We start from the raw sequence: 12,842 nt of genomic DNA, 5'->3' as shown, positions 1-12,842 counted from the left end.
CTGTGAAACCCAGAAACTAATCCGCCTGAAACAATTATTACACTCTGCAACTGTAGGGGGAGCCCACGTACACAAAATCTCAATACTACCTAGTGTAGCTTTAAGTAAGTAAATGATGTGCAGTTGATGCTGCAGTTGGTCAGAATGTGCTGAAAGAATGAGGTCAGCTGACTACCTGAATATACTGAACATAGACCAGGTTATTCCATCAATGGATTTTTTTTCTTCCCTGATGAACACAAGCATATTCCAAGATAACAATGTCAGAATTTATGGTACTGGAATTGTGAAACAGTGATTCAGGGAGCATGAGATCATCATTTTCACACATGGATTGAGAGAGAGTTCATCACAGAGTCCAGATCTTAACCTCATTGAGAATCTTTGGGATGTGCTGGATGGAGAAGAGCTGCTTTGTGCAGTGGTCAGACTCTACCATCATCAATGCTGCTGCAAGATCTTGGAGAAAAATGAATTAATGCAACACTGGATTGAAATAAATCTTGTGACATTGCAGAAGCTTATCCTACATTTAAAGCTAAAGGCGGTCCAACATAATATTAGAGTGTGTGACCTTTTTTTGGCCAGGCAGTGTATTTTGTATACTAACCTATTAAACTTGCACTAGTAAGATTAATACTGTACATTCTTTGTTGTAGTAATGTGCAGTATGCAACATTTTAAAAGCTGTAAATTGTGAAAAGGAGTTCGGCAGGTCTGAATAAAACAGTCTAACTAAAGGAAGAGAGCCAGAAAGTAACATAGACACAGAAACATTGGCATCCACCCACTCCCAGCACCAGTATCTAAGTATGTCATCATTATTCAAAGTATACAAAGATTAAATGAAGTCTAACTAGGAATTTTTAATTACTTTCACTGTATTTGTCAGTTTTTAAAAGTGCTATATAAATACATTTTATATTTTATTGTTTTGCCACCAGAAACAAAATATTTTATAATATATTGTGTCTAATTATATCGAAACAACAATATCTATTATTACATTGTCTCTATTAGTGCATGATATATAGGCTGGTTTATAAATATCATGGCATGTTAGATCACTGAAAAATGTGGTGAAAATATTACAAAATCAGTTTGTCCCATTATTGTGCAGTCCTACAGCAATGCTGCAGCGGTGCCCAAGCAAAACTGACCCCACCACATACAATCACCATTGCACCTCTGTCTTGGTAAAAAAAAAAAAAAAAAAAAAAAACGTTATAATAAATAATATCAGATCAAGCAAAGCAATGGTATAAAACACTATTGTTCTGAACTTAAGATAAGTAAGGACATGTAAAGTTAATTAAATATTGTCAAATATAAGGGATAGTTTGAAGTTTTGGTTTGTTGTTTCAATAAATTAAAGTGAAACTCATGTCAGTTAGTCAGTAGCTTTATCAGTTTTAGTGTTTCAGACAGGCTGCATGGATACTGCTGAACATGTTCCAGTCTGGTTGTGTTGTACTTTCCTGCATTGACCGTCACAGAATTTAAAACACAGTTTGTCGTTCCATTCAATTCATAACCAGTCGTTGTCTAATACTCTTAATTTCAAAAGAAACAGTGTATATCAGGGTATATATATTTATGATGCAACAAGTGTGAATAATATTAATAAGACTTGGTATAATTTAATGAACATACATACACACACACACCAATCCAGCATGTAAAAAGAAGTGAAGTATGGGAGAATCACAGTGTTAATACAAAGAAAAGTGATCATAATTCAACTCGTGATGTTATCTTATATATTGTATACATTATACACTGTAAACATATATCTAGAGCGGACCTTCATTTCCTAATTTTCCAATATATATTAACCCCTAGAACGGCTTGGCATTAGGACATACTGCTAATCGAATTCAAACTTCACGTAGTTTATCAATTTACAGCTACCGTGACAAACACTACCAACCTCTGGGCTGGACAGAATCAGATTCAGACCCTCTCTGGGGACAGTAGCAGTGCAGAGTGATCATCCAGGTTCTTAAGCCTTTAGATACACAACAAGGGCAGATTCAGATATAATAAGCAAAACATAAACATTTTATAGTGTATCAATAAGCATAACTAAAAAAATCACTAAATTATACCAATTTGAGCAATTCATCTTTAAGTCTAATACAAGAATTGACTAATTTGTTCTGTCCTGTCCTGCTGTCTCTAGACAAAGGCCTCTGAAAAGCAGCACAGACTGTGGCCTGCTGGTTGCAGCGATTCCCTACTGGATCTTCAAGGTGCAGATGAAAATATAAGACTGCGAACAAATGGAGAAGGCTCTTAAAATCATACGCAAATGAGTTAACATGCAAAAATATCTAATAAAACCTACAAGCTTTCAGAAAGGACCAGTTTTTACTTGGGGTGTTTTCACACCTGAAAGTGTGTGAACCAAGTTTCATGGGTTTTTTCCACTGTCAGTTTTGGTTTCACACTGAAGTTTAGTGACTAAGTGCACTAAAAAAACTGCGTCAGATGGGTCAGATGCATCAGATGTTAGTTTACAGCAAGTTACCATTCCAGGTGTTGTGCTGAATTCAGCCTCCCTGCCAAAATCATACACACTTCGAAGCATTCGAAGCGTCTCACAGCAGAACGAGTGTATTAATCAAATTCCCTTTGGATTCCTTTTATTTCTGTATATAAATAAGGGTTAATAATCTACAGTTACAGTAGATACAGGAGTACAGCATTATACGTTGTATCCATACTGTGAAGTGATGCGAGTGGACGCCAAGGGGAGTCGGATTTTAGCACAACACCAGTATTTTTCTTTTTTCATTGTTCTTTAATGGGTGACAAAAGACTAAACCATCTATAAAAAGTGTTTTTCATACTGCAAGTAAATCAGACCGTTTTGGTCTGTTCGCCCAGACTGTGGTTTGTTGCACTGTTTACACCTGCAACATTAATTTGGACTAAACAAGGTAGAATCAAGTAAATCAGGTACTTTAAATAGTCCTAGTGTGAATGTGTGTACGACTGTATGCCCAAATATGGATTGGCACTCTGTTCTGGGTCAGCTCCTCTGTCCCAGATGAAGTCCTCTAAGTGGACGGGGTTTCCGGTTGAGAGTATGCTGTGCATGATTGGCTGCTGCTTCTCACCAGTGTGTGTTGATGAGTGCTGAGTGTAAATGATAGTTTGTAAAAGGTGATTGTAAAATATACTTGGGCATCTAGAAAAATGCCATATAAGAGTAACTTCATTCATTCATACATCCCATTAAATGTCAAGTATAGGGAGTATGTGTGCATCCCACAATGGTGATGGAACTTCAGCAAAGTTCTTTAATGTAGTCGCTAAATTGAAGTGCAAAACCAAAACCAACCCAGGTCTGTACTTTCAGGTGTGAAAACGCCCTGACTCAATGTGGTTTCTACACTGAGCTCTACAGGCATACAGTCCTCTTTTAATGAAAAACACAAATACTGTCTTGCTTGCTCTTCGTCTTTTTCACATATAAAAAATAGATTCCGCTTAGGCATAGCGCAAAAAAAAAAAAAAAACATAAATCATAAACTGTCCTCTATTTCATTCCGGCTTGCACAAAAAAAGTAGGCCACAAATTAAATTCGGCATACAACATTCCGTAGGCTTTAGTAATTATTACGAATTTCGTAAATGTTAATTGCAGTCATTCATCATAGTACACCAACAACATCCTTCTACAAACAATTTCCATAAGCACGCACACAGAGGGCGGCTCTATTCTACCTTACAAACGAAGAAGAAGAAGCAGAATAATGTAGAAAGAAAATAATTTTAAAAAAGACACTTGCACAGATCACAGACTAGCTCGGGTTAAATACGTCCCCCACTAAACCCACCATCATTTAACACATTCTTTAGTGTCCCTCCCTTCACTTCACCTCTGCAGGTCAGGCACTGTAAACACGTTCATCAGCTCCCTCTGGGTCGTCCCTCAGCGTGACGCGGACAGATGTGTGGAGATTATTAGAACTAAAACCCATCCGTTCCCTTCCTTTCACAGCACTGATGCTCAGCTTAGAGCTTAGAGTGATTATATCGCTCGCTCACTGCAGGACGGAGAGAAAGGGACAATAACAGAACGGAAATTGCCTAAAGATGAAAGACCAGGAGAGGAGGAGAAAGATGATGGTGATGATGAAGAAGATGATGAAGCTGGTGGAGGCAGTTCTGGGATGACCTCATTAAATGAGTCCAGTCCAGTGCAGTTAGTTGCAGTAGAAAGGAGCATGGCCACTAGACCTGTCACGATAATTACGATATATTAATTACCATTAAACATAACATAAACATATGCACATGACCTCAATCGGTTTTGCTGATGCAGATATTGTGCATTGTGTCCCATTGAGGCCATTACTTAGTAAGGTTAGCCCATGAACATGCATGTTTAATTTATGTTTAATAGTTAAAGCGACAATCTGTGTGTTTTGGGGGATTTGAGGGATTTAGAGGCGGTATGAAATACTGTCAAAATGTAGAAAGCAATTACTGTACATCCTACAAACCTACCAAACCACTCTGTTTCTGTTTTTAGAATAAATAGATTTAGATTAGATCATGTCAGGACACTGTCAGCATTACAACTTCTAAATCAAAAATACTACAGAAATTTTCAATTTAAAAGAAACTAAATCTTTGGGACTGCTGCTTTAATTAAAAAAAATAAAAATAAATAAATAATATATGTATATACACATATATTTTAAACCCGTGTCTGAATATTGTTAATATTGAAAAGGGTGCAAATGCATTATAATGCTATTATATTATCGTAATATTAATAAAATTAGCAATAATATATTTAGCATTTATCGTGACAGGCCTAAACGACTACTGAGGCAAATTCATCCACTTTCTTCAGAACGTCCACAGCTTCGCAGAATGTTTTTACACTATGTACACTATGATTATACACCATGGCTTGCTTTCTTTTTCTTTTTGCTTGTCAAGGTATCATTGGTGCTCTGATAAATAAAAAAAAAATAAATAAGAAAGACAAAAAGAGAAGCCATCTCTAATACTCAATATACAATATACACTATTCTGGGTAGTATATGAACATGGAAATTCCGAGGGTTTTTCAGCGAATGGCCTTAGTTGTCTGAGATAGTGCAGCTTTTACATAAGGCACTGTTACTAGTGTCTGTCAACAACAGGCCAACCTCTACGCTTTAATACTTAACGGTACGAGTCCACTTGCACTCTCGGCTCACTGTACGCTGGAAGATCTGTTAACAAACAGGATATTAACAAAAACAAAAAAACAGGATCTGAGGTATCTCAAGGAAGGCATATTTTAACTATATTTATATTCTAATAAATCTAAATGATTCAATATATGAACATGACCTCAACCATTTTTGCTGATCAACATATTGCCCATTGTCGGAGCCCATTACTTATGCTTAACATTAGCTGTTTTTTTGCCTCTTTTAAATGTTTGATAGTTAAAGAAACAGTCTTTAAGTAAGAGGCAATCTTATTTGTACTATTTTTAAACAATCATATTCTAATCTTATTCTGAAAATCCAGGTATTGTCGATATCAGCTCACAATATTTTAAATAAATACGTAAAGAAATATCGATATATTGAAGTATTGTATTAATATGTTGTGCAATACTGTATTGAATCCCAAAAACACAAAATCACGTTTCATATATTTATAGTTTGCATGTGCAAATTGCTAAAAGACAGGGGTTCCTTAATCTAGTTGTATGCACATGATGTGTTTTAACAGTGTTCTTAGAATCTGAATGAAAAACGCACAATAAATATATATCAATACAGTACTGCAATGTGTCGTAAATATATATATTAAAATGTAATGCTTGCCTAGTGATACATATTGTTTAGCCAGGTGCTTCCAAATATATAGCCCTATGTGATGTACCAATACATCCTTCTCCAACTGGCTAGACACTATAGGCCCTATTTTAGAGATCATTAAGCGAGCTAACAACCGTGCACTGTGCAGCTTGATCTAAAGTGTGTCAGTGTGTCTTTGCTATCATAATGACAGGAAAAGTACACCTTGCACAGCTCAAAACGAATGCAAAAGGCATGTACTCATTTTCTTATTTAATCATGTGTGTTTTTAAACACACAATTTGTTTTGGTTTTAGACTTAAAGTGAAATAAATCAATCAGCGTGTCACTTGCCATTCCCTTTAAGAGCCAGATAAGCTCTGACTTTGGCGGATTGCTATTTTATTGATGCAGCTACCTAGATGTGTCCAACGTTTCTCGGGAGAGAAATCTAACCTGCTCGTTCACGCTTTGAATTTATGGGACTAATTTAAGGGAACAGCAAAGTTTTTACAACATATCTACATGTTGCCAAGATAATAATACAGCAGAAATGTACATGAACACACCTTTTCTCAAGACCACCACACCCATCAGCATAGATATGTTCACAAGCACGGTTGCTATTTGCAGATGGAAGGCGTGAAAATAGACTGTTAGCAGGGTGTACGATAGCAATAAGCATTGCGACGTGCCTTGCACAGGGTGCAAGATATGGCCCTTTGCGGTGCTCATACCGTATCCAGTTGATAGAAAATTAAATGTTACTTTTCTGATTAGTCTGCTCCCAATGCAGTGCAACTATTGTATATTAATAGGTTCCGGTGAGGCAAAGTGGAAAGTGGACACGTACCGTTATACACATACAAACAGCTTTCTGAAACACAGTACAAGAGCTGTGTACGCACGTCCTTCATATACCGTCCCGAAACCTTCTGCCCTGACCATAAGTCTCTGTAAAAGCACCACAGCTTTCACTATTTCCATATACAACATTTACAAAACAGAAAAAGAAACAGAAGTCACAACTCCATGAAGCTCACTTCATTGACTACAATGGGTAACTCAAAACAGATCAGAATGTAGGAAGCAGGGTGCCTTTGCGGTCGCACCAATGGAGAACCACAACCGTTCAAATAAATAAACATCCAGTCCGATGTTCAGATTCCCAGTCTGAGAATAATATGATGCCAGTCTGAACTCAGTATTTCACTCGCCGTCTTCAAGAACAGCCACCATATATTTGTGTGTTGCATAGGACCTTCTACAGAATCTAGAACAGGATGTTCTACATGGTGTGCGTTAGTTCTGATGGTACATTGACGACTGGCGATTGGCTAGTGGCCGTACTTAAACAAGGAAAGCATTGCAGGTGGACCATCAACAAAAACGCAAGTCAGCTTGTTGCCGTTTCTCTTCTGCGTGTGTTTGGTCATGCAGCGTTTTCGCAGAAGAACAGAAGGTGGCGAGGTGACTCCAGAAATCTTCAGAAGACTCCAGAGGCTTTCAGCAGTGAGAGAGGAGCTCAGGCAGCCATGTTCAGAAACTTCTACAAAAGTGGAGAAGCTTTGAGGCTTTAAGTTTGTCTGGTCGTGGCCACCGATGAGCAGCCTCTGCTCTGAGCCTGTCTGAGAGTGTCTGTTCCAGAAGCCGCCGCTCCTTCAAAATGTTCAAACGTTCCTTCAAGTTCCTTCAAAATACGCGTTCAAAGGTTCGCAGCGAAGGTCTAGTGGGCGGACTCCTTTACAACAATAGGGGCGGGGGATCTTTTAGGGCTAGCGCCTCTGGGGCTGGATGGTTTCCCCTCTTTCGGGATGCTGCCGTTGGTCTTCTGAGGGGGTGTGCCGATGCCGGGCTTCGCCTCATCGGGAGTGTGTTCGTTGGGAATCAGAGGAGCTGTGGTTTTCTGTAGATTAGTAGAGAGAGCGACAGTTAGCACAATGGGAACCACAGACAGGTCGCAAACAGAAGATCTTTAATGATACAGTATGTTGGATCAGGGCTTTAAAAATAATAATAACTAAATACATTTTATTTTTTTAAATAAATAAGTTTAATTTCCTGTGAGTGACTACACTTGTCTGAAGAAATTAATTCATTAGACGATAATAAATTTAAGAAAGTTAAATTATTAAGATGTGGGTTGACATGCACTGTTCTAGAGAATATTTTTTTGTGTGTATAAACCATATAAAACAAATTTCTGAGAAGTACACACAAATGTGGTGTTGCTAGGTGATTTTTTAAGCAGATGATATGGTGTTGCTGAAACATTTTATATGGTTGTTAGGGTGTTGCTGAGATTTTTTTAAGCGGTTACTAAGTGGTTATTATGATATTGCTAGTTTTTTTTTGTTAACGGATGCTATTGAGTTGTTGAGATATTTTAAATGGTTGCTAGGGGCTTGCTCAGATTTTATTTAAGTGGTTGCTAGATGGTTGCTTTGGTGCTGGTATATAATTGCTATGGTATCCCAGATGGTTGCTGGGGTGTTGCTGGGTAATTTGTAGTGAATGCTATGATGTTACTAAGTGGTTGCAAGGTGGTATTCGTAATGTTACTAAGTGGTTGTTAAATGAGTGCTGTACTGTTGAAAGTTATGGTATTTCAGGTGGTTGCTAGATAGCTGCTCTAGTATCCCAGATGGTTGCTCAGGTGTTGTGAAAACCCATGTAGTTGGTTGGGTACATTTAAATCGATTTATATCATTGTCACATTTATTCCCACATGGCATAACCTTCCCTCCTTCAGCAGAAAATGTCATTCTTAAATGAAGTATACATGGTCCTTTATATAAATTCTTACGTACTGTGTTGGGGGTAGCTGGGTTGCTCTTAGTGGCTGCATTGTCTGGAGTGGGTGGGGAAGAGGTGGAGCTAGGAGCTTCTACAGACATCAGCCCTCTTCTGTCCAACACACTAGAAAAAAGGGAAAAAAGAAGCAAGGAAAGAAAGAAAATGGGTTTAGCTACAGTATACAATTAGGTCCTCCTAATTTAAATTAAATTTAATCTAAAGTTGCTATGGTGTTGGTATATGATTGCTATGGTATGCCAGGTGGTTGCTATGGTTTGCTGGTTTGTTGTTTTTTATGTTCATGCTACGGTGTTGCTAAGACATTTTAAATGGTTGCCAGGGTGTTGCTGAGAAATATGTAAGTGGTTGCTATGTGGTTGCTGTGGTGTTGCTATATAATTGCTATGGTATGCCAGGTTATTTTAAGTGGATGCTAAGAGTGTTGATAAGACATTTTAAATGGTTTAGGTAAATAAACTGTTCATAAAATTGCTTTTACATTGTGAATACATGGTCGGTATGATTCCTACCTGGGGTAAGTGGGGCCACACAGCACCTCACAGCAGTTCTTGATGATGTTCTTGTGGCTGTATGGGTTCTGAATCCTGTTCTTCCCCGACCACGAGCCTTTTATCTGCACAGCAAAGACACAGAGCATTGGGAACTAAGAACTAAAATTGTATAGAAAATAACACTGCCAGCGACCGCAACACAGAGCCAACAAACTCAAAGCTTCTACTGTCTTCTCATATTCCTCCTACTGCTGAGCTGCTGCTGCTGCTCCAGGCTAGGAGCTGGCACTTCCAACAGATGCCTGGGCAAAACAATTCCCTCCTGCCTTACTTATATCTTATTCAAAAGCGCTGTTTCAGTTTTAGTCGTAAGTCCCTCTGGGTTTGGCTTGACCTAGTAAAAACAGACGCAGTCAGGGAATTAAAGAATGCACGTCTCTGGGAGTAAGACAAGGCCGCTCTGGCGCTGGCGAGGAGTCTTTTATCTTTTCCTAGATGTGAATTTAAGTATGAATCAAAAGCAGTGGATAATAGGACCGAGCTTTAATGACTTCTATTTCTGCGCAGCTGTGGTTAAATTAGAAATGGGCCTTATTATGAAAAGACAAAAGACTCCATCGAGCTGTCACTTTCTCCTGCAGTAAAAATAGGAGCTGCTCTCGGAGAGAAGCTCAGGCTCATGTTTGAAGGTGCCCTTTACATCCACGCCTCTCGATAAATCACCAGCCATTTACCCTTACCCTCTGTGTGTGTGTGTGTGTGCATATGTTTGGGTGTTTGTGCGTTTGTGTGTGTGTATGTGTGTGTGTATGTGATCTGTACCACCGTCGGCAGGTATTGATACGTCTATTATTAGCAAGATCACATTCACACAAACAACACACTGACAAGTACTAATGTGTCAACTAAAAACATCAACCCCCCCCACTTCACACCACCACCATCCCTTTCTACACTCTCTCTCTCCCTCTCTCTCTCACTCTGTGCACAGTAACAGTGACATGATAGATAAAGTGCTGGCAGGGAGCGTTATAAATGAATCATTACAGTCAGTAAAGTGTGAACGTGCAACAGCTCCAGAACTACAGGTTCTGCAGTACAGTTGGGAAATATAATAGTTATACTGTATAGCACGTTATGATGAAACTGGCTCTCATCAGGACCTCCCTAGGAAAAGTTGGGAACCATTCACCCCCAGAATTCCAAAATACAGCACTTTTAGCCGATGCTCCCAACAGGCTTACAATGTTAGCGATAGTGGCCTATTTTTACACCCTTAACAACCTCAAAGTAGCTCCACACTTCATTGATAAAATTTGTGAGGGCTTTAACATTTAAATCTTCTGCAGTCCTTGAGCAGCTTACTCTTAATATTACACAAATATTACCGAAGATCACAGTAATATTAAAAGACAGTAGAAAAAAGTGAATTCCACCCATAACTACTCTGCAGTCAGATCAGGAAATCACTATTCTCCAGCATAAATAAACCTCCCTGCTGCAGAACACTTCCAACACACACACACACACACACATACAAAGCACAAGGTCAGCTCTTTACAAGTGTAAGGATGTGTGTAGTGCATGTGTAGGAAAGTGTGTGTGTTTGTGTACAGCAGAGTGTACTGCAGTTACACAGTGGTAGAAAAATTCACGTTCAATAGTTTTCCCTCTCTCCTACAAGCCAGCCTTCGACAGCACTGTTGCCAAGGTGACAGCTGACTAGTTTTAACGCCTCGAAGAGTTTACCACAGTTCAGCGCATACTGTCATCTCTGCAGTCATGTGACAGCAGCGAGTACTCTGCTGAGGCAGGTACATTAAAATTAGATATAGAATTACCTTTACTGTCATTGCAAGAGCCACAAAACTTAAAATCCAGTATTATATTCAAGACACTGATAGTTTAACAATAAACCTGCACATTTGCATTGTAGTATACTATGTAAACAGTACGACAATTGTTTTTTTTTTTTTCTTTTCATTATTTTAAATAAATCAGGATATGTTTTAGATTTTAGATTTTTTAAAGTAACACCTCTAATTTAGATGACAGCTTTGAACATCTTGGCCGGATTTTCTCAGTCAGCTTTATGAGGTAGAGTCACCTAGAATTCAGGCTTTCAGTTAACAGCTGTGCTGAACTCGTCAAGAGTTAATTATTGAATTCTTGCCTCTTAATGTGTTTGAGAGCATAATTTGTAAGCTGTGAAGAAGTAGAGCTGGTATACAGTGAATAGCCCTATTTGAGTAATGTTCTGATCCATATTATGGTAAGGACTACCTAACTCCTCAAGTACAGTGCCAAAGACCACAAAAAACATTATGATTAAACTGGCTCTCATTGGGAAAAGAGCAAGAGTTTCCTAGGTTGCACAGGATAAGTTAATCAGAGTTACCAGCCTAAAAAAACGCAAGTTAACTGCTCCCCAGATAAAAGCACCTGAATGCATTTTTAAATACTGTGTACTGTAATACTGTATTTTGGTTTGTTTAACAATTTTAAGTTACTACAAGATTCATTACATGGTCCTTCATAGTCTGAATGACTTCAGTATTCATTTACCATGAAAGAAAAAGACCACATTTTTGACTGGTACAGTATTTGTGAGTAAAGTGCAAATTTCAGCAGACATTTTACAGATTGTTCCTGAAAGTTTGTTGTGTTTTTGTGTTTACTGCAGTAGTTAATGTTCAGTATAGAGCACTCACGTCCTCATTCGTGGTCTGGTTGAGGGAGATCAGGTACGTGTGGAAGCCGGTCAGTCCCACCACAGACCAGAGCGTGAAGAAACACACCAGGACCTCGATTACAGTGGGGTGAAGAGTTAAGGAAATAACACAGTGAACACAGTCACACTGATCTTCCTGTCTGCTTTGCATGAACATCCAATAATACGTTCACTAGCTATTACATTTACATTTACTGGACATGGTATTATAAGCAACAGCCCTCTGAATCAATCTGACTGGTGTACAGTGTGTTCAGTGTATGTTCAGAGTTGATAGGTCTGGTCTGATATGATGGGATTGTTTCCATGTATTCAAACAAACTCTGGTGTTTTCTGTTCAAAGATCAAAAAGGTTCCACAGTTCTGAAACATTAATGTATTTTAATATATATATAAAAAAAAAACAATATCAGAAATAATTCTGTTTTTTTAAACAAGACTAAGGTTACAGTTCATAGCCATCATAATATTCTTTATATACAGACCTTTGACCACACACCAGGCTTTACGTCATGATAGAACCTTGGCAACACTTGCTAATCACTTTACTATGTGATAAGACCAATAAAACTTGACTCAAGTTAGACCTGAGTACAGTATGACTCAGCAAGTTTATAACAGCAACGTTATTGTTCCCAAATGTATCTAAATGTGTTTTCACACGTACATTTTAGTCAGTTTAAATTGGACTTAAATGATTAATGACTTATAATTCCTGTATCTACTGTAACTGTAGATTAACCTTTATTCATAAAAATAAATAAAAGGAATCAGATGGGAATCTTTTACAATAATTCTGCTGTGTGGAACAAGTGCACTCAAAGACAGTCATATCCTAGTACACTGTAAACCCACAATTAGTCTGAAGTTGAATAAATTAAACAGTTTTATGTTAAAAAAAGGTATTTCCAAACAGTACTCAACTATTTTGAATTGGACACATATATACTTTAAATTCAAAGTGATATCTTTTAGTTGAATTAGCAT

The 12,842-nt window shown here is 38.0% G+C and overlaps 1 protein-coding gene across 1 annotated transcript in view; it reads right to left on the bottom strand.

The window, feature by feature from the left end:
- Positions 1-1,615: 1,615 nt before the first annotated feature.
- The window catches only part of zdhhc9 (zinc finger DHHC-type palmitoyltransferase 9), a 33,750-nt gene continuing 22,523 nt past the window's right edge, over positions 1,616-12,842 (bottom strand). The window contains exons 6-9 of the mRNA XM_049484038.1: positions 11,836-11,940; positions 9,143-9,246; positions 8,627-8,735; positions 1,616-7,722 (exon numbers count right to left, since the gene is read on the bottom strand). Of these exons, the coding sequence (XP_049339995.1) occupies positions 7,543-7,722; positions 8,627-8,735; positions 9,143-9,246; positions 11,836-11,940 (498 nt within the window). The 3' untranslated portion in view covers positions 1,616-7,542. The remainder of the gene's footprint in view (positions 7,723-8,626; positions 8,736-9,142; positions 9,247-11,835; positions 11,941-12,842) is intronic.

Source organism: Astyanax mexicanus, chromosome 10 (assembly GCF_023375975.1).
Source record: "Astyanax mexicanus isolate ESR-SI-001 chromosome 10, AstMex3_surface, whole genome shotgun sequence".
Taxonomy (NCBI): Eukaryota; Metazoa; Chordata; class Actinopteri; order Characiformes; family Acestrorhamphidae; genus Astyanax; species Astyanax mexicanus.
Note: the sequence above shows the minus strand (reverse complement) of the source record. Positions and strands in the feature narration are given on the sequence as shown.